At 44.7% G+C, this 26,350-nt stretch overlaps 1 protein-coding gene and 1 long non-coding RNA gene across 3 annotated transcripts in view; one reads left to right on the top strand and one right to left on the bottom strand.

Moving 5' to 3' along the window:
- The window catches only part of LOC128581317 (putative tetratricopeptide repeat protein 41), a 96,201-nt gene that overhangs the window by 41,923 nt on the left and 27,928 nt on the right, over positions 1-26,350 (bottom strand). The window contains exons 3-9 of the mRNA XM_053583966.1: positions 25,067-25,247; positions 20,654-20,868; positions 13,704-13,864; positions 10,550-10,991; positions 7,385-7,624; positions 3,834-4,032; positions 2,798-2,976 (exon numbers count right to left, since the gene is read on the bottom strand). Coding sequence (XP_053439941.1) covers positions 2,798-2,976; positions 3,834-4,032; positions 7,385-7,624; positions 10,550-10,991; positions 13,704-13,864; positions 20,654-20,868; positions 25,067-25,247 — 1,617 coding nt within the window. The remainder of the gene's footprint in view (positions 1-2,797; positions 2,977-3,833; positions 4,033-7,384; positions 7,625-10,549; positions 10,992-13,703; positions 13,865-20,653; positions 20,869-25,066; positions 25,248-26,350) is intronic.
- Positions 1-26,350, top strand: part of LOC128581318 (uncharacterized) — a 53,728-nt gene that overhangs the window by 1,327 nt on the left and 26,051 nt on the right. Inside the window, exons 2-4 of one of the 2 annotated variants that reach the window (XR_008378794.1) lie at positions 644-857; positions 3,600-6,099; positions 9,172-10,081. This is a non-coding gene — a long non-coding RNA (uncharacterized LOC128581318). Of the gene's footprint in view, positions 1-643; positions 858-3,599; positions 6,100-9,171; positions 10,082-26,350 lie in introns of those variants that run through there. The other variant, XR_008378793.1, reaches the window with a different exon arrangement.

Genomic DNA, 26,350 nt, shown 5'->3' with positions numbered 1-26,350 from the left:
GTCCACCCCGTCTTACCCATGCTGGATTCATTCAGTTCTAAAGATTCACTACTCTTCCTCTCCCTCACCCATGTTCCCCCTTTCTGCAACGCTTTCCCTTCTTCTCTATGTCAGATTTGAGACAAGGTTACATCTCCCTCCTCTAAGCTCCATGCTACCACTTTGAATCACTCCTCTTGGGCCAAATTGCTTTTTGATGTACATCATTTACGCTTGACCATAAGCTCCATTAAGGCAGGAACCATGTCTGCCTCATGATTGCTGGATCCTTGGCCTCTAGCTTGATGTTTAAGCAGGCAGTCAGTTAATATTGTTGAATTAATTTGGGTGAGGGGCAGTATTTGCCCAGATTTCTTTAATTAGAAAAGAGGGTAGAGCTGAACTGGCAGGCAACTTGCAGGATTTCTCCCAAAATTCTTTGAAAGAGTAGTCCAGGCAAGGGCCCAACCACCAGCAGCATTTTGGGGGGACAGACTAATTGAAGGTTGTATGTAGCTACATACCATGGTAGGAAAAACTGGGGAGTTCCAGAGAGCCAACCAAACCACCTTAATACCCCCCTAAGGCTGTTATATAGAATTCCTGCTATAATTAAATCTTATTCCAATGAATCTAATATATTTTTCTTTTCCTTTAGTGACAGGACTTGACCTTGTGACTTCTTCTTTCAGCAACTCACCAAAGAAAAGTGAGTCCACATAGTCCTGGAAGGTCTTCAGGGAGGCTCGGCAAATAGTCATGGAACGACTCTGCCAGCCAGGGTAGGAGACAGGTGCAAAGGACAACTACAGATGCAGAGTGACTGGAACACAGCCTTGCTTTATGAAGACTCTTCCAGAGAGAGGAAAGGAGGGCCGGTAAAGATGAGAGAATGGGTATGAGAAGCTTTCTAGAAGTTAAATCTATAGGACTGGGCCATGATTAAACATGAGAGTGTCGGAAGCAATTATAAGGACCAGGATTCCCCACTGAGGGGCCCTTGGGGGCCCAGAGTAACATAGAGATAACCAGCAGGATCTTAGAAGTTTAACTAGGCGATGTCATGCTTACAGAATGACCAGAACAGGACTAGGGATATAACCCACCCAGTCCAAAGGGACACATTCTGAATTAGGCTCATTTACATCAGAAAACCCTTATACGCTGAAAGATGATTTCCTCTCAGTTTCAACTCCCAGCCCCCAGCCTCTCTTCTACCACCATTACAACCATGTTATGATAAACAGTGTATCCTTAGCCGGAAAGACTTTTACCCCCGCTCCTTAGAGATCTAATCTTCCTCTGATTAGCATTCAGATTCCTATAATATACAGAGCCACTCCCTTCCTCTGCAATCCCCTTCCCCCATCCTAGGCATGAACACATTTCCAGATGGATCCTGGCTTTATTCAGTTTACTTGTATCCTTACAAGCATTGCTCAGGTCCTTCTACATGGAGGATCACTGGATCAGACAAATTCCAAAATTAAATATATCTTCACAGCAATAAGAATAAAGGTAAAGGAAAGATGTTTAATGACCAAAATGGATACAGGTGTGGTAAAGCTCAAATCTATTCCTAAATCCCTGGGAGACCTCAGGAAACTTAAACTCTCTGAGACTCAATTTCCTTAATTTCAGTCAAGATATTACTAATATTATAGCAGATTTATGAGAATTAGACCAACGGACACATATAACTTAGAGCCTGGCATACAACTGTTCAAAATTGGCTGGGCGTGGTGGCTCACGCCTATAGTCCTAGCGCTGTGGGAGGCCAAGGCGGGTGGTTTGCCTGAGCTCAGAGGTTTGAGACCATCCTCAGCCAGAGTGAGCCAGAGTGAGACCTCATCTCTACCAAAAAAAGCCGGGTGTTGTGGTGGGCGCCTGTAGTCCCAGCTACTTGGAAGGCTAAGGGCAAGAGAATCGCTAAAGGAAGAAAAGAAAAAAAAATTATTAAAAAAAAAAAAACAACTTCAAACTAAGATGAATGAAAGCCAAGTTCAAAATCTATTCAGATCACTAGGCTGTAAATCCCACAGAGGCAGGGGTTCCATTTGCCTTGTTCATTGCTGTGTAAGGGAGTCCATCAGTTCATGACCCAAGGACGTGCTCAGTTAATGTTTGTTGAAAAAATAAAGGTTATTACATTGCTTAATAAACCAAGAAAGATAGGATGAGAGGAAGGGCAACCAAAAGGACCTACTTATGGAGAACAAAGGTAAGAACTATTAACAACAGTGCTATCCAAATTCAAGTCACTTAATCAGAAGGTCAAAGAACAGTTGTCCCCCATTTGGGTTGAAGCCGCGCTCAGCAGTACTATTTCCAGTATAGAACGACGGAGAGAATTAGGGCTGCCTTCAGTAGGCAGAGAGAATATAGAAATATAGAAAAATTTGGAGGAACTACTCTATAAAAATTTAGGTTTTTACCTATTTAATTTGAAACATCAACTGGTCACTCAGAGTGCTATCAATTAAGCAAGAGGATGATTTGTAGCTCTCATGCTTTGGGCTCCAAAAGGGGTCAGCGCTGGAAATACAGATAAAGAAGGAAGATGGTAGGGATGTGTGCTGAAGCTGAGAAAGTCCAGAGAAAAAACAGCCACTACCAGAAGATAAAGAGAAGCCACTTCAAATCGAACAATTTGTCCCGAGCTCTTGCCTTCAGAAATTGCTGGCTTCATTTGCAGGAAGAGAAATCAGAGAGGTCTGTTCAATTGATCAGAATTATGTGAGGAAACAGGAGAGTGGTAACCTTTGGCCACTCTATATCCCAGCAAAATGAACCACTGCAACATCGTTACTAACCGTACCTGAGAGTGTCAATCTCTTCTTCAGTTTGTGGCATTGATCTGCTTTGATCTTGGCCACTGAGAGTAAGTAGGCCCCAGAAGCATCATATCCAGCTTCCGATAAGATGTTCCAGTAGTGAACGAGCTGCAGCCTTGTCCAGAAGCTTGGGCTTTGGATTCTTGATATAAAGTCTATGATACTTGTGACACAATGTATTAATATATTTAATTACAGTATTTCCTGCCTTGAAGGAAGCTTTTCTCCTATGTACCACATTTCATTAGCCTAGTACATAAACTTCTTACCTAACCAGACTTTGGTAGGGCAACAGACAAGAAAGAGCCTTTCTCTTCAGCACTCAAAGCCAATCCTCATTGTGCAAGGTGCCACCTCCTCCAGGCAGGCTCCCCGGCCCCTCCCTCCTGTGTCCTGCACAGTGCACAGTGTCACTGCTCCAGTGGGGCATCTGTGGCCAGGTATAGACATTCTGTGGCTCTACATCCCCTCCACTAGGAAGAAAGCACCTAAGGACTTGGGGCTGTAGCTATTCACTTCTGCATCCACAAGGCCTAGCACAGTGTGGGGGACTGAATGGGTCATAAGCAGCTGTTTGCTGAATTAATTTATCTTAATTAATTAAGATAGAAGAGGGAAGGAAGAAAGAGGCAGGGAGGAAAGGGAGGCAGGGGCGAGGGAGGGAAAGGAAAGGGAAGTTGTACAGGGAAAAGAAGGGGATGAAAGGACAAAGATAGAAGGGTTTAGCAGAAGAACATGGCCAGTCCTTTCCCCTTTTCCAACTCTCATCCTTATCTTCCTCCTCAGCACTCCTGGGAACGCTGAGAGGAATTCATGTGGAGGGAAGAGGGGACACAAACACTCTGCAGAGCCACACAGATCAGATGGACAGACCCTGGGATCCACCGACTACAGAGCTCATGGTCCCCTCGAATGAATGAATGCCTGTTGCTCGAGGGAACCATGGGCATCTCAACAGCACCAGGAAAAGGAAATGCTAAATCTGGCTGAACACAATGATATGAAAATGGCGAGACTCACCTGGGGCTTGAGAGAAAGCTGCACAGCCCCCTCCAGGACCTGTTCATTTTCATGTGCCATGGCAGTTCTTCGTAGACTCTCCAGAAAGTGCTTTGTTGCTGGAAATATCTGGTCAAGATTTGGTGAAAATACGTCCTCTTTTGATTTGTTGGGTTCTGAAATGGATATGGATTGCATTCTCTGATGGGAGTGAGGACACCTGTATATCATAAAAATCAATTACAGTATAATGCATCGGACTTTTTAGTATATGAAAATACTATAGCAAAGATACAACTGCTCTATGCCCATAATTAATGGAAGACAAGTCAAGGTAGCTGGGGAAAATCTGTCTACACATCACTGGCCTAGCATGTGAAAAGTTTGTGGGAAGGTTGATTTCTCATCATTGTGAGCTGTCCAGGACTAAGTTACCTGGTCTCTGATTTTAAGTAGCTTTGTTACCTCAGCCCCACTCCCAAAGAAATCTATGTGTAACCTATTTTTCTATTTTCTTTTTTTTTTTCAGTAACCTGAAATGCTCCAAAATTCTATTTTAAATATACACCGTGGTTACTGCTTAAATAGGCACCTTCAAACATTTGAGGCTGTACTGTTTGGAGAAGTTAATCCATCGCCTGGATCTCAGACAGGCCAAGGGGTAACTGAGAAAACAAATGCCAAGTTCTGTGTTGGAGCCAGGAGTACTGTATCTTCATTTCCAAAAAGAAACGGTTCCAGCTGATCATACTACCCAGACAGAAGCTTCCCGAAGACAGAAGGGTTTATCTAATTACTTAAAACCTGGTGATACCTATGCCTGAAAACTAAAATAGAAGTATTTTAAAATTTTCTGCTTGTCACTTTTTCTACCAAGCCCTGCTCTTCATAAGAACTGTAACCAAAGGGAAGCCCACTGTTTAAACGACCACTCTGCATTTCCACGGAAACGATTCCCAGGTTACCCACCCATGTGGAGAGACCCTGGACTACCTGGTCTACCACGTGCAGATACACCCAGACAGCAAGCATAGTGCTTAAGAGACGCCTGGAAGGAAAAGAAACAGCCTCCTCCACTGTGTATGGCAAAGGTATGTCAGTAGGTAGTAAACTGAGAAAGGGAGGTGCAGAATGGAGGAGAAAAAAGACAGATACTACCCTGAGTCCAAGATTTGGAATGTTAAACACAATACTAAAAGTGTATACACTCTGGGAGGCCAAGGCAGACGGACTGCTTGAGCTCTTGAGTTCAAGACCAACCTGAGCAAGAGTGAAATGCCATCTCTAATAAAAATGAAAAACTGAGGCAAGAACATCACTTGAGCTCAAGAGTTTGAGGTTGCTGTGAGCTATGACAAAAAATAAAAATAAAATAAAATAAAAGTTGATGAAACATTTTTATAGGCCAGGTGCAGTGGCTTATGCCTGTAATCTTAGCACTGTGGGAGGCTGAGGCAAGAGGATTGCTTAAGGAGTTTGAGACCAATCTAAGCAGGAGTTTGAGACCAATCTAAGCAAGAGCAAGACCTCGTTTCTACTGAAAATAGGAAAACTTGCTGGGCATGGTGGTGCACACCTGTAATCCCAGCTACTTGGGAGGCTGAGAGGCAAGAGGAGGCTTGAGCCCAGGAGTTCAAGTTTTCAGTGAACTATAATGCTGCCACTATACTCTAGCCAAGGTGACAGAGTGAGACTCTGTCTCAAAAAAAAAAAATCATAGAGAACATTACATTTAATTTCGTCTTTTTATGAAACAACTTCATGAGGAGGATATGAGGATGAATCCCCAGGTGACCAACAAAACTACTTAAAATCAGAGAAACCAGGTGACTTATCCTCAGTCAGCCCATGACCACAAATTGGAGAAGCAGCATGCAAACTTTCTTGACTAACACTAGCTCCTCCAACTCCACGTGGCAAGTGAGAACTGCTTTGACCCCCATGCAGCACAGGTCTCAATGACAGACCTAATGGCTGATGCTTCTGAGGTGCTGTCGTGACACATGGTGGGCTAAACAACCCCCACATCCCAGTGCCCTAAAAGAGCAAAGGTTTATTACGTCCACCACAGGACTGGAGACTGGGACTCCAATCCAAGTTTCCTGACTACAGGACTCACAGAGCAGCTGCCAACATGAACGCTGCCAGTGGACGCTTAGTCACGAGGCCCCACCTGAGAAGGGGGCCAGGAGGTGTTTCCTGCAGTGAAGGAGGGGCTGGAAATACTGGCATTTGGCCTAAAGGATCACCACAAGTACCTATCGTCATGCCCAAAGCTGTACCGTATGTGAGTAATCATTTTATTTATTTATTTATTTTTTTGAGACAGAGTCTCACTATATCACCCTTGGTAGAGTGCTGTGGCATCACAGCTGACAGCAATCTCAAACTCTTGGACTTAAGCGATTCTCTTGCCTCAGCTTCCCAAGTAGCTGGAACTACAGGTGCCCACCACAATGCCCAGCTATTTTTTTAATTGCATTTGTCATTGTAGTTTAGCAGGCCCGGGCTGGGTTCGAACCCACCAGCCCCAGTGTATGTGGCTGGTGCCCTAACTACTGAACTACAGATGCCAAGCTGAATTATCATTGTAATACCCTCAAGGCAAGTACTGTTTTTATCCCTATTTTGCAGGTAAAAACTGAGGCATAGGGAGGTAAGCACCTTGCACAGGTCACACCTTATAGCCAGTGTGACACAGTTCTTCAAAACCATTACTCTTAATAAAAAAATACCTTCTACAAGATGCCACGGTGATTTCTAGGAGGAGGGAAGGTAGACTCCGTTTGCAAACAGCAGGCAGACCACAGAGTGAGATAAGGACAGGGCAAAGTGAGGCCAGGCCTGCTCATGACCGTGACGTCATATGCAGGTGGCTTGCACCTCCTCTCCTGTGCTGAGTGCTCCAGCTCCTGATTCTAGTGCAGCTGACCATTAGAGGCTAAGGTTCAGGACTGACCCCAAAGCAATGGAGGCCTGGAAAAATGGCAGACCCGCAGCCAGAAATAGCTGTGCACTCCTTCAGCAAACATCTACAGAGTGAAACCGGAGTAAGTCCCAGGGAATTCAGACCTGCCAGAGGGTGTCTAATGAAACAGAACAATCTTCAGGCCCACAGTATTCAAGGTCACCAGTTGATTGCATGAGCCATCCTGGGAAAGGTGGTGGGCAGGAGCCCCCAGGGAAGAAAATGAAGGAAACGAAGAGGGGGTTAATAGTGGCTACCATTTCTTGAGACTTTACTATGGGCCAGGCACTGTTCTGCGTTACAGAATTGCTTCAGTGAATGTGAATCAAGGGCACAGAAGGAGCGGGGTCCCAGGTGACTTTGTGGAACCAGCAGAGCAGCCCAGAACTGTATGCCTTCTGCCTCCAGAAGTCTACTACGTGAGAGAGTAAACCCTGGAGAGTTCATCCACTGAAGTCAGGTCTCAGTTGCTCACAGTCAGGTGCAAGTCCTAAAACATAACCATTCTCATATGTGTTCGTGGACTTACTTGCATGTGAGAAATCCCAGCTACAAGCTGTCCCTTGCCTGTGACCCCTACTTTCCTGATCCGAGCCTTGCTTACCAAGCAGCTTGTGCTCCACGGCACTCCGCAGCGACTGGTGCCGGAAGTGCAGGTGGCCACTGGGCTTCTCCTGGACCCACTGCTTGGTCGCATTGCGGAAGGCAGCCCAGTACAAGGTGGTGACTTTATACTGATCCTTGTAGCCCAGCATGTCCAAAAGCTCCAGCAGCTCATCCTCAGCCAACCCGCAGTGGGAAATGCACAGGAGGCCCAGAGCGTCAGCTACCCAGCCCTCCAGCCCTGCACAGAAAACACGAGGGTAACAAAATAAGAGCTAATGTGAGCCAGATAGCATTCTAAATGTTTCACATGATGGAGCAACGTCGTTATTTCAATCACCCCATAAGTAACTGCACTTGTCTTACAAATAAGGCACATGGAACACAGAGAAGTTAAATCACTTCCCAGGGTCACGCGGAAGTAAGTGCAGAATTGGGATTTGAACCTAGACAGCCTGGTTCTGCACCCATACTGTTAACCATAAAGTTATCATGTGGATGCTAATGAAGCATCCAGGGCTCTGGCTACACACCGCCAGGCTTGCCATTATTACACTGAGCATTTCTGCCCAGCAGTCTTTACTGAGATTTGCAAATACCTAATTTGCATTTACAGGTGGGAGGGTTTTTTTTCTGTGTGATTGTTCACCTGCCACACCTCACAGACACCCCTGGAGCCAGCTCTTCATGACTCACCTGACCCTTAGGTTTCCCACCATAGCTGGATTTCCTGCTGGCTCTGTGATCAACCACCTATAAAAAGATCCTTCAGGGCGGCGCCTGTGGCTCAGTCGGTAAGGCACCGGCCCCATATACCAAGGCTGGCGGGTTCAAACCCGGCCCTGGCTGAACTGCAACCAAAAAATAGCTGGGCGTTGTGGCGGGTGCCTGTAGTCCCAGCTACTCGGGAGGCTGAGGCAAGAGCATCACTTAAGCCCAGGAGTTGGAGGTTGCTGTGAGCTGTGTGATGCCACGGCACTCTACTGAGGGCCATAAAGTGAGACTCTGTCTCTACAAAAAAAAAAGATCCTTCAGACCATTGAGAAAAATGGCAACATGGTCTACCATTCTAAATTTATTTCCTGTCCTAGGATGGAGAGATGAGCCCAAATTAACTTCACTCTTCAAGCAAAGGCAGAGCTGTTCCACCCCAGCTGTATAAATGTCCCTGAGATTGACCTCAGCTTAACCAATATCTTCCTGCACCTGTGACTAGCTGAGCTCTCAGGGCCTGGGGGGTGGGGGGCGGTGCTGGGCAGTGCTGGGGGGTGGGCAGTCTTGGGGGAAGGAGACCTGGGCTTTGCGGCACACCCCTGGAAGTAGACAGTAGCATAGTCATGGGCCCCTCTGCCTGAGTGACTCTTCCAAGGGCAGAGGGACTTGTTTCCACCTCCTTGGAGGTGGGGAAGGGCACGATACATTTGAAGTCAGTTTTCTTTACATAAATGCAAACTCTGGAGGAAGTGCGGAGAAGGACATATGTCCTAGTATAAACCCTGTGTCTTTCATCTGGGCATTCTGCACTCCTCTATCCTCGCCCCCACTTCCCTATCCCTGTTGCACTCCAATTCACCGCAGAAACAAAGACAGAAAAACTCAAGTTTCAAAATAGACATTGAAGCTCACAACAGAGATAATGGCTTGAGAGAACAAACTTGGACTCTAAAAAGCCCAGATTGTTGAATATCATAAATTCCTGACCAACTTATGGGATGAATTTGTTACCATAAACAGCAAACTCAGACAATTACAGGATGGTCTAAAGAAGACTTTTTTCCCCCTCACCAGAAAGAAAGGAGATTTTGCTGAACTGAAAACAGTGTAGGAGAGAATCAGAGAAAAGAACAAGACTCAAGAAAAGCACAGAAGCTGGCTGAGGAGAGGGCCCCCTCAGGAAGGGACTGCGCCAGCAGGTGGCAGCAAAGATCACGCAATCTGAGCATAAACAAGGCACAAGAGCGTCCTAGAAGCCAAAAGTGGAGAGACATCCATGGCCTGGCAGGCATGGCCTGTAATCCCAGCACTTTGAGAGGCCAAGGCAGGAGGATCACTTGAGGCCAGGAGTTCAAGACCTTGCAATATAGCAGAACCCCATCTTTACAAAAAAAATTTTAAAAGCAGTAAAAAATAAATATCTACAGACCACCTAAGACCATGTCACTTTGGCAGAAGACAGTAGGGACAAATGACAACCAAGGACACCCAGAACTCAGGCCCTCAGATCTAAGTGCAGCCCAGTGCATAAAAATCCTCACTTGACTTAAAAAATCCCAAGTTGATTAAAAACAAACTAAACTGATGGGATTAACCTGGTTGACTAGATTAGGTTTCTGGCATCAGTAGGACTATAAAATCAAAAGGGAGATTAAATTGAGTTATAAAAATAAGAAAAGTCCATTTCTTAGATTCCTAAAAAAATACAACCTGATATTTGTATTTAATACAGTTCTTCAGCTAACACACAGTTAGTTCTTCAGGTAGAGCTGCCAAATTTAGCAAATTAAAATACAGGGTACAAAAAAAAGTTTTTTAATTAAAAAAATAATAAAATACAGGATACCTAGTTAAATTAGATAAACAACTAATTAATTGTTGCTGAATATATCCCATGCAGTATTTGGGATATACTTATTATAATGAGAATTGTTTATTTTTTATTTGTAATTCAAATAATTTTTAGTATAAGTATATCCCATACAATAAGTGGGACATAGTTTTAATAAAGGATTATTTGTGGTTTATGTGAAATTCAAATTGAATGGGTCATCCTGTGTTTTCTTTCTTTTTTTTTTTTTTGAGACAGAGTCTCAAGCTGTCACCCTGGGTAGAGTGCCATGGCACTCACAGCAACCTCAAACTCTTGCTCTTAAGCGATTCTCTTGCCTCAGCCTTCCAAGTAGCTGGGACTATAGACACCTGCCACAACACCTGGCTATTTTTGTCGTTGTTACAGTTGTCATTGTTGTTTTAGCTGGCCCAGGCAGGGTTTGAACCCGCCAGCCTCGGTATATGTGGCCAGTGCCCTTACACACTGAGCTACGGGCGCCGCCATCCTGTGTTTTCTATGACAACTCTATCCCTAAACCTTCCTCCCCTGGGTGGGAGTCCCCACACATCTTTCTCCACATGGACTCCCACCAAGTTGTCGACACCAGCCAAGACCCACCTTCTCCCAAAGCCACAGTTTCAGAATTTGCCTTTTTTGGTTGTAAAGTCCAACTGTAGTCTTCAATCCAGCGTTTCAGGATCAATTCCCAGAGATCCTGAATAGAGACCACCTCCAAGTACTCCCTCATACACTGAAACTCATTCCGGTAGATCCTACATTCTTTCCACTCACTGGCAAGGATCGTGAGTTTTAAAGGACTCAGGTCTGGTTTTTTCTTTAAAGCTTTTCTACTCTGTTGGAAGGGGTCAGTGCTGACAATGGAAAGATGCTGTCTAAAGATGTTGAGTTTTGTTTCTTCATCTCCTGGGCTAATGAGTTCCACCGTTCTCACATCTGGGCGGGCACATAGCGACTTGTAGGACAGGCTGGAAGAGACAGTGCTCATGATAAATTTGCAATGAGGAGAGAGCGAGCACGGCAGCCAGGAAAAATCTTTTGCCTGATGGAGAGATTCAAAGACATTTGAAAACTTTAAAGACTTCAAAATTACTGATGGTTTTCAGATTTAGAGTAGATGGAATCTATATAGAGAATAAGTATAAGGTAAGGGCTGGGGTTATGGACATTAATAGTAACTTGGATAGTAAGCATTACAGCGGTAGGAAGGTACCAATTTGAATTCAATAGAACTGTATTTGACTGACTCATCTGTCAATAATTCTGTTATATAAATGTGAACTCTTAAAGAAGTCCCCATGAGCAAGTAATTTAATAAAAACTCAAACTTCTGGAAAATGACCTACAGTAATGACCAGAGGAGTGAAATAGTGCCAGTGGAACCACTCAATTGAAAAAGAAGACATTGGGTTATGCTGGAAATTTGTCACTTTGTACAGCAATACTATCATGAGAAAAAGGTTTTCATTTGGAAAAAAAAAGGTCTTTTCTCAACCCCATTAACGATCTTTCCCACCACTCTTTGTCTAATAATAGCAAGTGTCATATACTGTCTGCTTACTCTGAGCCAGGAATCTTGTTGAGTGTGTCTGCAAGTACTAACTATAGTGTGTGCTTTTAATTTTCTGTATCGTAGGATGTTTTGACATCTCTCAGGACCTCACAGCCCTAGGAAGAGACTGCCCTTCCCGAGGCCAGCTCACTCCTGGCCAAGGTGGACAGCTTGCCGGGAACATGCCTTTCTTGTGCAAACTGGCCAATCCCAGGCCATGCCCAACCCACCTTCATCACTATCTCACATACAAAACTACTATTTCCTCTACCCTAAATCAACCCAGGGCCAGGTCCCAGACAGCTAGGGGCATCCCCTACGCCCTAAAGCCCACCAGAATTATTTAAACTAGCCCATCTTGTTTCACCAGCCCTGCCTTGCCTTTCCTGAAACCTCAGAAAAGGCTCTGGCCTCAGTTTCCCCTTGATCCTGTCTTCTGTGTCATGAATGCCCTGACACCTGACACTTTCTTTGGGTCCCTATGTGGCATACCCCCTTCTCTCAGGAAATATAAGTAATAAATTCTTCTTTCAATGGCATTAATCTCTCTATGTGGTTGCCCAAACACACTTCTGTAAATTAAATCAGGGATATAATTTTAACACACTACCTCATTCAATCCTTATAACAACTTTCTAGAAGGGCAGAGGAGGAAACTGAAGCCTACAGGAGCTAAACACCTTATCTCGTTCATTCTGTGGGTAAGTGGCAGAGCTGGGATTCAAACCAAGGGTCTGGCTCCAGACCAGGCTTCTAAGCACTGCGCTGAACTGGGTCAGGTGACTGCCAGGCCAGTTCCTCCTCCTGCAGAGCTCTGCCTCAGGCCCTTCTTCCAGGAAGCCATCCTTGAAGGCTGAGTCCCTTTATCTGAGGCCCTGACAACACTATTTGTCACACTCATTGCAGCTGCAATTTTATACTCAGTTGAGTGATATGATTTCATTAATGTCTGCCATTCCCCACTACATGAAAGCTCCGTTTCCTGGCAGAGACCGTGTCTGTCTTTGCTCACAGGGCTCTGCCGATAGTAAGTGCTCAATAATTATTTGTTGGATGGAACGTGGTTGTCATGTATCAAATCAAAAGGCAGGTTACAAAATAATGTGGTGTGTGACTTCATGTGCAAAGATACGTGTACCTAGACATGTGTACATAGATATCCATAGGAAAAAGGCTATTCTAACGAAGTGGTTAACAGTGTTGAGACCAAGCATGTTTAATTTTCAATTTTCTTCTTATCATATTTTCTACAAGAAACATATATTACTTACATAATTTATTGATTACGTAAGGTATATTTTAAAGTTTTAAGAAAACTGCTTCCAAAAGTAATGACTCGTACTAATAAATAATAGATGCTCCATTGATCCAATACTATTTCAAACAATAGAAAAGCTAAAGATGGCAACCAGTGAATGGGATTTGATATGTGCAAAATCAGTGTAGATGAGGGAGATCAAACAATTAAATATAAGGAATACAGTAGGGGCCAAATAAGACTGATCGAAGTATAAAATAGAGGCTGTGCACAATGGCTCATGCCTGTAATGCCAGCACTTCGGGAGACCAAGGGGAAAGGATTTCTTGAAGGCAGGAGTTTGATACAAGCCCATGCAACACAGTGAAAGCCCATTGCTACAAAAATTAAAAAATAGCCAGGTCTGGTGTGCACGCCTATACTCCCAGTTACTCAGGAGCCTAACGCAGGAAGATCACTTGAGCCTGAGAGTTCAAGGCTGTAGTGAGCTATGACCGTCCCACTGTACTCCAGCCTGGGCAATAGAGTGAGACCCTGTCTTTAAAAAAAAAGAGCATAAATTAAGGAGGAAGGCAGACTCATGAGACCAGTGTAAGGGGAAAGATCACAGTTCCTGGAACCAGATTGGCTATGTCTGAATTCTGAGTCCACCACCTATCTTGGGCCCTTAGACAAGCCACTTGACGTCTCTGAGCTCAGTCCCCTGTGCAAATCGGGATGACGAGCACCATCTCATCTTCACGTGGTTGTTACAGCAGTGCCTGGCTCACTGTAATTGTATCATATACGCATTTGTTCACTAAAATAGGAAGCAGATACTAAAAGTAATGTTGGTTTCAACTAGAGTTACACAACGTAATAGAAAAGTGTACTTACATCCTAAATAATGGAATTTTCTTTTTATAGAATCATAATAAAATAGGGGTTATTTTAAAAGCTGTTACCTTCTGACCTGAAGTCCCATAAATGCCAATCAGTTCTTCAATTCCATCTAGTACAAGTACACATGGCTTTAAACTGATAGAAGCAATGAACACCTCTACAAGAAGTGAAAAGACCAAGACACTTGAGTCTTCATTAAAGATATCCATTTCAAGCTGAGTACCTGCAGCATAGAAATTTGCTCAAATTAGGTGAAAATGTTTCCATTATTGCTAAAATATGTTAATGCGATGGGGAGGCAGAAGAGAGTGGGAAATCAAGTGCTACTCACAGCTGTCCAGCGGACACCCATATGTATACTTGTGAATAACATCCTCAAAATACCCAACTCAGAAGGGATAGAGACATTGACCACCAAATGTCTCTGATACATTTTCAGGGTTTCATATAAAATATATTTTTGTATAATCCAAAATATTCTCTCATGTATAATCCAAAACATTACTTCCAGGGTGAAGAAATAAATCAGGTCACAAAGAGTTTGGATGGGAAGAAAGAGAAGTCCCATGATCTGTGAAGTTTCTGCAGCTCCTCAACACTGGTGCCATTTAGGGTCACAGCCACCACCCTGGTGCCTCCAGCAATCACCCACTGCCTAGTCTCTTTGGTCCTAGCCCATCTCAAACCTTAGGGAAGCAATCCTAAATTCTTAGTTTAGGATTTAGCAAATCCTAAATTCTTCACCCACGTTATTGAACCCCAGACCTTGCATTCTGAAAGCTACAAGTTCTTAGGGAGAACTAAGCTATAGGCCAGCAAAAAGCAAAGGAAGTCATTCCAGAGGACCGATTTGTTAGATTGTGATTAAGTGACCTGGTGGCAGCAACCCCCCTAGCTAATATCCTAAAATTTCCTACCTAATATCCTAAAAGCATTTTACTACATACAACTTCTGTATTGCATTTATTTTTTAAAAGCAGTATTTGCCATAGAAATTTGGGCAGATGAGGGTCTAGAAAATCAACTCGTGCTTTAATGGATTAAGTATCTCAGATGCACTGAGATGCTATAGAGTCATTAACAGTAATTATGTTTTGTAAATATTTCCTGGTTGCCTGTGGTGGGAAGGCCCTGTTAGTCGTCAGAGAAGATAAAACAGCCTGGGGTAGAAAGTCAAGCACTTCAGTGATGGAAATGGGTTCTGTACATAAATAGACACAATTCAAGGCAGAAAAGATCTTCATTAAGCTTAATGCTTCATCCTTTGAAGTGTTAAAAAAGAATCTTTAAAATTAGGGACACCCTTGAGATCTCAGACCTTAAATGACAGAATTTAAGAGCAGAGGTGGTTCTTACAAATCATCTAATCTAGTCTAAATCCCTCATTCTGTAGATAAGGAAACTGAGGCCTGGGGAGGTGAAGGGATGTGAACACACAGATTGTCCAGAGCTTTTAAAACACTTATTTTTCGGGCGGTGCCTGTGGCTCAGTGAGTAGGGCGCCGGCCCCATATGCCGAGGGTGGCGGGTTCAAACCCAGCCCCGGCCAAACTGCAACAAAAAAAAAAAAAAAAACACTTATTTTTCTAATAGTTCAATTTCAAGCCACGCGTAGCCACCGTTTCTTGGTGTGGATGGCTCATTAGCAGTCACTGGGGAGCTCACAGGTGTGTGGACTGTCTGCCTCTTCAACAAAGTTGGCACGGGGGCTAAGTGACGAAGCAGACGGATGAACTGCAAGGGATAATCACCTGACAATCATTAAGCCCCAGCTCATTGATACAATCAGCAAAAAGGAATCCCAGGCTAACCAAAAACACTCAAGGAAGATTCTCATAGACGCGTGTCCTGGCATATGAAGAAAAACACGATGTGTGGTGTTTCTAAAATTATAATCATTTTTCCTCAGTATGATGCTGCAGGTAAAATCAGCATTAGTAAGTATTGGAAAGTGATCCTAAACATTTCTCTTTATTCTAGCAGGACCAATCTGTGTCTACTAAATGACAGTGGCCTGTTGACTAATTTAAATGGGAATACACTTGAGATGTGTTTAAAAACCTACTCAGTGACTTGGGAATTGACAAACTCATGCACTTTTTATCCATGTTGTCAACATGGATTTATTGAAAAGCTGCTCTGTCTGTTCCAGGCACTGTGTATGACAATTAGCCGAGAAAATAGACGTGATCCCTACACTGACAGAACTCATACAGGAAGACAAAAAAATCAAAGACATACTGACCAGACTGTTTTTAAGTGACCTGAGGGACCAAGGAAGGTGCATCATACAGTATTTAGAGGGAGACACCAAGGAAAGCTAAAATGCAATTGCACTAGGGCTACAGCTGCTGCCTAGTCAAAGTTAGGGGTGAAGGAGAGAGGGCCCCATCAGCCCCTCTTATGCAAGGGCAGCCTTTGAATGGAGCCTTAAAGGAGGAGAAGGGGTAGGCGCAGTCGCTTAAGCCTGTAATCCTCACACTTGCAATCCTAGCACTTTGGGAGGCCCAGATGGGAGAGTCACTTAAGCTTAGCAGTTCAAGAGCAAGATCCCATTTCTACTAAAAGTAGAAAAAAAATAGCAGGTTGTGCCCAGCTAGGCTGAGGCAAGAGAATCACGTAAGTCCAGGAGTTGGAGGTTGCTGTGAGTCGTGTGACACCACGGCACTCTACCAAGGGCAGTAAAGTGAGACTCTTGTCTCTACAAAAAAATAAAAAATAAATAGCAGGTTGTGGTGGCACACACCTGTAGTCCCTGCTTCTCGGAAGATGGCTTGAACCCAGGAGCTTGAGGGTGCAGTGAGCTATGAGCCACTGCACAGCACTCTAGCTGAGATAACAGAGTGAGACTCTGTCTCAAAAGAGAGACAGAGAGGGCGGCACCTGTGGCTCAAAGGAGTAGAGTGCCGGCCCCATATGCCGGAGGTGGCAGGTTCAAACCTAGCCCCAGCCAGAAACTGCAAAAAAAAAAAAAAGAAAAGAGAGAGAGGCAGAGAGAGAAGGATTTCACTGCCCTGAGAAGAGGGAGGGCTTTTCAGGAGAATGGAACTGAACAAAGACACAGAGAGATGGAACTCATCCAGGAGAGTGAAATTTTCCTCTGTTGGCTCCAGGGGGCAAAACCATGCAGAAATGGCTGGAATGCCACAGATGCTGGAGTTTGCCAGCCTGCTCTGCTCATGTGTAGCTGCGTGGCCCTGCTATTCTCAGGCTCAGTTTCCCTATCCAGGATGATAATGGTACGGAGAGCATTAAATGAGATTCTGATAAAATCCTTAGCACAGTGCCTAGTCGCCAACAAAAGGAACATGTTGCTATTCAGGGCCACCACCAGGTTCCATGGGGTAACAAGGAGACAACATGCAAAGAAGAGAGTCAGGGACTCTCCTTTGACCTGCAAAGGATATTTTCAGTGATACCAGCTGCCTGCAAGGCAAGCAAAGGGCGTGGGAGTCAGAGAGCTGGCTGCAGGCAGCCCTCATACACGAGACCCCTTTATTCTGGCAAGCAGGGCCTGAGAACAGAGGAGCAGAAACATCAGCATCGCAGGAAGGTGTTTTGGGATCCCCAACAGGGCGGGTCCCTGGCTCACAGCCCACGTAGGAGCTGCAGCTGCGGACAGCTGAAGCAACAGGAAAATGCTGTCTGCAAAGCCGCCAAGTCTGCTCCGTGCACACTGGGCCTCTGAGGCAGCAGTAGCTTCTCCACTTCTACGCACACCCACCTCACCAGGTGAAACTCAGCTTTGTGGCAAAGGCTGGTTCGCTCAATGATCCTGGGTTAGCCTTCTACGTCCACCCTGCAAACTGCTGTAGAGTTGTCCTTCCTCTCCTTAATCCAGCTAAGGAATGGAAGTGAACTGTTTTCCTTAGCAGCTCCCACTCCCTGCTGCTTTCTCTAGCACAGTGAGAAATTAAAAAAATAATAAATAATCATGGCAGCTGTGCTCCAGGCACCACTTTCCATGGATTACCTTTACTCCTCATGTAGCTTTAGGAGGTAGGTACTATAAATCTCATCTCAGCTTACAGGTGAGAAGTTGGGGGGCAGAGAGCTTAAGTCCCCAAGGTCATGCAGCTAGCAAATGGTGCACCAGTATTGCAGGCTAGGTCCATAAGCACAGCCCTTCCCTTCAGCCTCCCGCCATTAATGAAACAGGGTGTTCATTCAAGGATTGGAGGTGCCAAGTATTCCTCAACTGTTCCTGAATTGTCAGCCTAAAGATCTGTTTGCTTGGAAAATAGCAGCTGTTTTTTATTAGGAGCTTTCTACACCCAAAACCACATTCATTAAAATAACAATTCACTTTGGGAATAAAATTATAATTGGGCATGTACAGCTGAGTTCACATCATCAACCTGGCCAGACAGTACACCTTTGGGACGTGCCAGAATAGGATTAGTCACTGGATAGACATGGTCACACCTGCTCCTACTGATTTTTATTTTATCCGCTTTGTATGCCCTGAGAACTGCAACCACGGAGACGTGACCCCCACGTTCACCCCTATTAGCTCAGACACCCACCACTTGTACAGAACAGAGATTCATATACCTGTCCCCTCATATGGGGATAAGATTTATACATCAAAACTCACACTGGAGGGTGGCACCCGTAGCTCAGTGGGTAGGGCGCCAGCCACATACACGGAGGCTGGTGGGTTCAAACCCAGCCCAGGCCACCTAAACAACAATAACAACTGCAACAACAATGAAAAAAATAGCCGGGCGTTGTGGTAGGCACCTGTAGCCCCAGCTACTTGGGAGACTGAGGCAAGAGAATTGCTTAAACACAAGAGTTTGAGGTTACTGTGAGCTGTGATGCCACAGCACTCTACCCAAGGCCACAGCTTGAGACTCTGTCTCAAAAAAAAAAAAAAAAAAAAAAATAGGGCGGCACCTGTGGCTCAAAGGAGTAGGACGCTGGCCCTGGCCAAAAACTGCAAAAAAAAAAAAAAAAACCCTCACACTAGAGCACCCACATACCCAACTCAAGGCCCAGAGGCACACACAGGTACATGGCCCTGCAGGAGAAGAGATGACTCCCCTAAAACAGGCACAGTCAGACACAGACGCGCAAACACGCACCGGGGTATCCATCAGGAATGAGGCTAAGATTCTTCAGGGCTCACTGGACGCCACCCCCTGAGCCAAGTGCCTTTGTCTTTCCCACGTTCTGTTAGTTAATCCCCTCAACGACATGTATGTAGGTACTCTTCAACAAACTATTATCCAGGCCTTCCCAAGAGGAAATTTGAGTCACGGAGGTTTAGAATAAGCCACCTAAGGTCCCATAGCTAATTGGCAGTGGCCCAGGTTTGGATGCAGGTGACCAGGCCCCTCCAACCGCTCCTGGCACAGTCAGGCACAGTGCAGATCCCACACGACCGTCGTCACGCACTGGCACCCGCCTCGCATCTTAACTGTCATGTGTGCAAAGCAGAACACTTGATTTCTCTCAAACCCTGCTTCCCTCCCCCAGCCTACCAATGTTGGCCCATCTCAGTCAGCCCTCCCTGTCTGCCTAGTTTCCTAGAGCCTGAAGCGAGGACTTTTCCTCCGTTCCTCCCTTTCCTTCACCCTGTACCTTCAACTCCTCAGCAAATCCTCAACCCCCTCCCGAAGCGCCTACTGCTATTGTCCTCTCCAAGCCACTGTCATCTCTGACAGGGGCCATTGCAGGAGCCTCTGAGTGTCTCTGCCTCGTCCCTGTGCCCTTACATCCATTTCCCACACATCAGACTGATTTTGATCTTTTTAAAAATAATCAAATCCAAGTGTCACTCCCCTGCTTAAAACCCTCCACTGGGGCCAGGTGTGGTGGTTCACACCTGTAATCCTTGTACTCTAGGAGGCCAAGGAATGAGAAGTGAGTAAATGAACAGGCTCAGGGAATACTGCAGACAGGCAATGGTCAGGAGGCCTAGCCCTCCAAGGATCTTGCACTTGTTTCCTTGAACAAGGCTATTCCTGAAATATCCAGCTGGTTCCTTCCCTCCTCTCCTGCAGGTATTTACTTTAATGTCTTTTCTGCAGTGAGACCTCCCCAGACCCTATTTACAACCCTAACAGTTCCTGTCTGCACACTGCCTACCTTCTCACTCTGCTGCTGCTTCATGGAACTTCCCACCATCTGTCTTTTCTTTACTCAGTTAAGCCTTTCTCCTCCCCTTCCCCAATAATGTGAAAATTGCATGAGGTTGGGACTTTTGCCCATTTTGTTCACAGCTATATCCTCACCGCCTGGAATAACACCATGACACACAAAGGTACTCAATGAATATGCGGTGAAAGAAGAAAGAATAGAAATAAGATTTCCCAATAGATGAGCTAATATACACCCACACGAGAAAAACTCAATGTAATCCAAGCTGGGGGGAGCGGGGGCAGGGAAGGGATTGCTGTAAGGGTGTAACATGTAAGGGTGTATTAGCTTGGAACCCGTAGCACAGTGGTTATGGCGCCAGCCACATACACTAAGGTTGGCAGGTTCGAATCTGGCCCCAGGCCAGCTAAAACAACAATGACAACTGCAACAAAAAATAGCCGGGTGTTGTGGTGGGTAGTCCCAGCTACTTGGGAGGCTGAGGCAAGAGAATCACTTAAGCCCAAGAGTTGGAGGTTGCTGTGAGCTGTGAGCTGTGATGCCACAGCACTCCACTGAGACTCTGTCTCAAAAAAAAAAAAAAGAATGTAAGGGTATATTGGGGTTCATAGACCAGAAAAGAAAGAATAAAGGAAGGAAAGAAGAAAAGAAAGAAGGAAAGGAAGGGAAGGGAAGGAAAGAAAGGGGAGGGGAAAGGAAGGGGAGGAGAGGAAGACAGACAGGGACAGAAAGAAGGAGAGAGTTTATCTCTGTGCGGGGAAGAGGCAGGTAGATATGTAAGAAAGAGAATATGGGGTTTGGATCAGAACGAGAAAACAATAGCCACATGAGCAGAAGACAAAGCCATTCATTTCTAACCCACCCGACGTTTTCTGAATGACTGGGCAAGTTTCATTCCATTAGTTACCGTAGTTTTCTTGTTGTAATTCTGTGATGAAGTAATGAATCACAGACGTGATGTCACTGCTTTCACAGGTGCTCCCCAAAAACTGAGATATCATCAACACGTTCGGATATTTCTTTTTGAAATAATTCACCCAGTTGGCAATCAAAGTGGACTTCCCACAACCACGTTCTCCAGACAAAAGCAAAATAGACTTGAAAGCTGGAAAAGAATTTACTCTGAAAAATAAAGAAGTGAAATGTAGTCAAGTCTATTTACCCAAGGAAGGTAGCCAGGTTGGGGAAAGAGAACAGGGTGGGAGAGAGGGAGGAAAGAGGAGAAAATTGCCCTGTATACATTTTGCCTCTAGCTCTACTCTCAATTTGGGCCTCGGTTGGGTTCAAATAAGTCATTCCCCCTCTGGGCTTGAGTGTGGTCCAATATAAAATTAGGAGAGTAGGCTGGGCGCAGTGGCTCACAGCTGTAATCCCAGACTTTGGGAGGCCAAAGTGGGTAGACTGCCTGAGCTCAGAAGTTCAAGACCAACCACCCTGAGCAAGAGCAACACCTGTCTCTAAAAGATAGCCAGGTGTTGTGGTGGGCACCTGCAGTCCCAGCTACCAGGGAGACTGAGGCAGAGAATTGCTTTGAGCCCAAGAGTTTGAGGTTGCTGTGAGCTATGATGCCATAGCCCTCTATGGATGGTGAAAAAATGAGATTCTCTCTCAAAAAAAAAAAAAAAAAAGAAGAAGGTAGACAGTAACCTTAGAGGGCCCTTCCAGCTACATACATCCTAGGGTTGTCCCAAAAACTTAAGGTTACATAAAGCGTCCAAGGCCTGGGTAGGGAAACTACCACACCAGACCTCTGCCTCTGTATCTGGCCTGCTCAGTCCTTCCTTGGTTTACCACCACCATCACCAAGCTGTTCCGTGGTTTGGTTTTCATATGGAAAGAGAATCAAACACTGAATCAATCACATGACCATCAATCCTGATGACCACCATAAAATTAGAAGTTCAACTTTAAAAAACTCATTCATTGGCTTGGCACCTGTAGCACAGTGGTTACGGCGCCAGCCACATACACAGAGGCTGGAGAGTTCAAACCTGACCCAGGCCAGCTAAACAACAATGACAACTGCAACAAAAAATAGCCAGGCGTTGTGGTGTGTGCCTGTAGTCCCAGCTACTTGGGAGGTTGAGGCAAGAGAACCGCTTGAGCCCAAGAGGTTGCTGTAAGCTGTGACGCCACGGCACTCTATAGAGGGCGACAAAGTGAGACTCTGTCTCACAAAAATAAATAAATACGACTAATTTTTTTAAAAAAGTCATTTATTAATGACTCCGGGTGTGTCAGCTGGTAATATTCCATAAATATGGTTTCTTTGAACCGACAGGATAACAATATAACTTGTTGCTTTAGTTTTTAGCAAAAAGCTTCCAGATAGGCAGAGTCTTCTCAGGTCCATGAATATCACTACATACAGCCTCTAGCCTCGTGCCTTACACAGTTACAACTCAATAAATACGTGTCTAGTGAGCTTCCACGGGTGTCAATTATATAAGATGGGCGGTTACCAGGCTTACCTTATTCACTGCTGGGTGTTTACTGACTAGCACAGCACCTGACCATAAACTGTTACATGAGTCACTGAAATATAATAAACTGAGATTCAGCCAAGAAAGAGGACCAGTCTAAAAGCTGATTAAAATGGAAAACTAAAGCAGTGTCCTTAGGAGATACTGCCATCGCCTTCATGTGACTTAGCAATCAGTGTTCTACTGTGGAAATTCTTTCACCAGCAGATTCGAGTGGTCAGACTAGATTACATGCCTGCTTCCACCTTGCCCACCTGCCCTCTATCCTCAACCAAGCAGTGAGAGTGAATCCTTCGAGACACACCGTATGTGTAGCTCATGGTTCTGCTCAAATGCAGCGAAAGCCCAAGTCCCTCCCGTGACCTGCCAGACAAGACTCACCCTCCTGTCACCCAGTACCACTCTGACCTCTGCCCCAGCCACTCTCACTGCAGCTCTGACTTGTTCGCCTGGTGTCCCTGCTGTTTCTCTAGCCTCAGGGCCTCTGTGTTGGCCGTGACCTCATCTGGAAGGCTCTTGCCATCCATATTTGCATAACCTGCTTTCACACCTATTTCTAGTAGTTACCCAAACAATACCTTCTCAGTGGGGCTTCCCTCACCCTACCAGACAGCCTATTCCCTTTCAAAGTTTCATTTGCTCCCTAGCACTTGAACGTGTGTAGCATATGCTACATGTTTATCAGGGTTATTGCCTGTCTTCACTGTGCAAGCTCCAAAGAGGCTGGGGTTCTTGTCTCCTTATTCACTGCTGTGTGTCTAAAATAGTTCTTGGCACCTATCAGATAAAAAACCAAGGCAGGAAAAATTCAAATATGCATCGACATGATGAGGGCTAGAATCTTACAGATTTCTTCTCAAGAACAAATAGATAACAACATTGCAAAGCAATCTGTGGCTCCTTTCAAAGTGAGAAGAAAAAAAGGCTCTTGATGCATGTGGTCGATTAGTAAAACAATGTCTTGCAATTTGAAAAGGACACTTCTTTTCGGTTGACCTCCACACACTATTCCAGAACTTACAGTACAGAACGTTGTTTCCAAATGGCGAAACAAACAAAGGCCTAAATGTTTTCACACAGCTAATCTAAAAGGACTCGTTACATTGTTGTATTTTTATTGAGCACAATAATTTGAGTTGTTTAATTGCAGTTAAGTTTATTGACCTTCTCATCCACTCTGAAATACTCAAAATTATAGCTTAAATGAGAAATAATTCACATACAAAAAACTTGCACTTTTAAAGCATACGATACAATGGTTTTCATTATGTTCACGAGGTTGTACAAACATCATTCCTGTTTAGCTCTAGAATATGTTCAGCGCCCCAAATAAGAAACTGTACCCATTAAGAGTCATTCTCCATTTTCCCCCTAACTTCATCCCCCAGGAGCTTCTAACCAACTTCCTATCTCTACAGATTTGCCTGCTCAATCCTAACATTCTTAACCTATGACCTGTATGTTTCTCCTGTAGTCATAAAAATATTGACTAAGTGCCATATTTCAATAACCAAATAAATTGTTTTCCTCTTGGCACGTGCTCTCAGAACCACAAGAATGTTGGTAGCTCCACACCTGAGTGGACTCAACTGGTGGGTGCTGAGCCCGGGGCAGCAATGGTGGAGGACAGCCCTGAGCCACCGCAGTCATTGAGGACTTATTCCAGGATAAATGAGATCTATGGTAAAAGCTAGAGGATGAGGATGGAAGAAATATTGACTAAAATAAAAGTACTGCCAGGCACGGTGGCTCACGCCTGTAATCCCCCAGCACTTGGGAAGCAGAGGCAGGTGGATTGCCTGAGTTCAGAGGTTGGAGGCCAGCCTAAGCAAGAGTAAGACCCCATCTCAAAAAAATAGCTGGGCGTTGTGGTGGGCGCCTGTAGTCCCAGCTACTCGAGAGGCTGAGGCAAGAGAATCACTTAAGCCCAAGAGTTTGAGGTTGCTATGAGCTGTGAGGCCATAGCACTCTACTGAGGGTGACAGTGAGACTCTGTCTCAAAAAAAAATAAAAAAGAAAGAAAGAAAAGAAATGGGCGGCACTTCTGGCTCAAAGGAGTGGGGCGCTGGCCCCATAAGCCAGAGGTGGTGGGTTCAAACCCAGCCCCGGCCAAACAAAAAAAAGAAATAAAAGTACCCTCAGACCCTCCCTCATTTCTAGGGATGAGACGGGGAAGGGCACCTTAGGCAACCTGAGCTTAGCTGGTCTCAGCTTCTGGCCCACAGGGTATGTCATCACCCAGGGTGGGAAAGATACAGAAGTTATATTGCAGGGGACGCTAGATAAAACAGGGAAGGAGTACACGCGTTGGATAAGATAACTCAGCTCCTTACATGCAAACACAAAGAATGATGTGGCCTGTATCACTTTAGTAAGTGCTGGCTTCATATCTGAATGTAATTAATAATGAGCTGTTAATATATGTACAGAAGCTGTTTGTAAACTATACAACACTATGCAGATTTGTTATGTGCATTGCCTATCTAATTTTGACTCTTTAAAGTTATTATGCCATTCTTGGGAACGACTTAGACTAATTTTGACAGAGTGGGAGAAAAAAGAAGGCAGATTCCCTGCCCTCTGGGAGTTTATAATCTTCTTGAGAATCCTGGAAGAAAGTGTATGAAATACCAGAGAAGCTTTGAAAATGCACAGCGATATCTGATAAGGACATTCTAACTCAGGGGTGGCTTTTAGGGGTCTCTCTTACAGGAAAGGATGGGCAGAGAATGGGGGAAATGAGGAAAGACATCCCAAATTTAGGGGATCCCATTTACCAAAGTCAGGCTGTTTTGCTTGGGCCCCATGGAAAGGCTAGGAACTTCTGGACTTCTTACCTGAGAACAGAATCTAAACTGGAATTTGCTCCTGCATTGTTAAAATCCAGTTCCACATCCTTCAAGGCAAATTTTTCCAAGATTTCAAAGGTCCTTTTGGACTCCTTGGAAACAACAAACACTTGCTCGCACTTCTCAGTAAATTCTTCATGATAGGAACGTTCAAACCTGTGCTTGGAGTCTTCATAGTCAAAAAGATAAGTTTTAATATTTTAGATTTGTAGTTTCACATTTTCAAGTGGACATGGTTATTTATTATAAATGCCCCAGACAGTTTCTGTCTCTTATATGGGTATCGCCTTTTTCTATTTGGGCTCCATGTTTCACAGTTCATTCCATGTGCCAGGGAAAGAAAACTATAATCATCCTCATGCTGTTTATACATGGAATGCGATTACAATTCCAAGTCATCTGATGACCTCGGTCAGAATGGTAAGAGCAAAACAACGATAGACTTTCTATATATATTGTCATTTTTTTCAAATTGGTAGCTAAGTATGACGGTACCTAATTCAATCACACAGTGTATATGTATCTATCTGTCCACACGGAGATTGGGGTAGTGGAGTATACTTTTAGGATAAGATGCCAGGGGCTGGATATAGTGGTTCACACCTGTCATCCCAGCACTTGGGGAGACCAAGGGTGGGAGAGAATCATTTGGGGCCAGGACTTTGAGACCAGCCTAGATAACATAGCAAGACCTATATTCATACAAAAAAAAAAAATTCTTTTTAAATTAGTGGCTCTTGTCTGTAGTCCCAGCTACTTGGAAGGCTGAGGCAGGGGGATTGCTTGAGCCCAGGAGTTGGAGGGTGCAGTGAGCTATGATTGGGCCACTGTACTCCAGCCTGGGTGACAGATCACAGAGGACTCATCTCCAAAAACAACAACAATAATAAAACTATACCCTAATAAGGAAAACAACTATAGGTACAGTTGCAGCTCTGAGACTGTCTGGTAAAATAAGGGGACAGGCCAGATAATGGGATGATCTCTGGAGTTTCTTCCAGTTTCAATTTACTGCAATTCTACACTCATTATCTAATTAAAGTCAGGGTGCCCTATTGTGCCAAACCGCTCTCTTGTCTCTGGTGACATCCACATTGCCCAAATTTGTATTTTTTAAGAGCAGAGGCTGTTGTCAACATATTCAGGAAAAGAAACAGCAGACAGGTTAGCCTGGTAGGTTCCCAAGATGTTCACCTTCTATGTTCATAGTTAATGGGCTGCCTCATGGTATGATTAGGACCAAAACAGATCTGGAGGACTTATACTCAGGGC

The sequence above is a fragment of the Nycticebus coucang genome, chromosome 3, assembly GCF_027406575.1.
Source record: "Nycticebus coucang isolate mNycCou1 chromosome 3, mNycCou1.pri, whole genome shotgun sequence".
In the NCBI taxonomy this organism is placed as follows: domain Eukaryota; kingdom Metazoa; phylum Chordata; class Mammalia; order Primates; family Lorisidae; genus Nycticebus; species Nycticebus coucang.
Note: the sequence above shows the minus strand (reverse complement) of the source record. Positions and strands in the feature narration are given on the sequence as shown.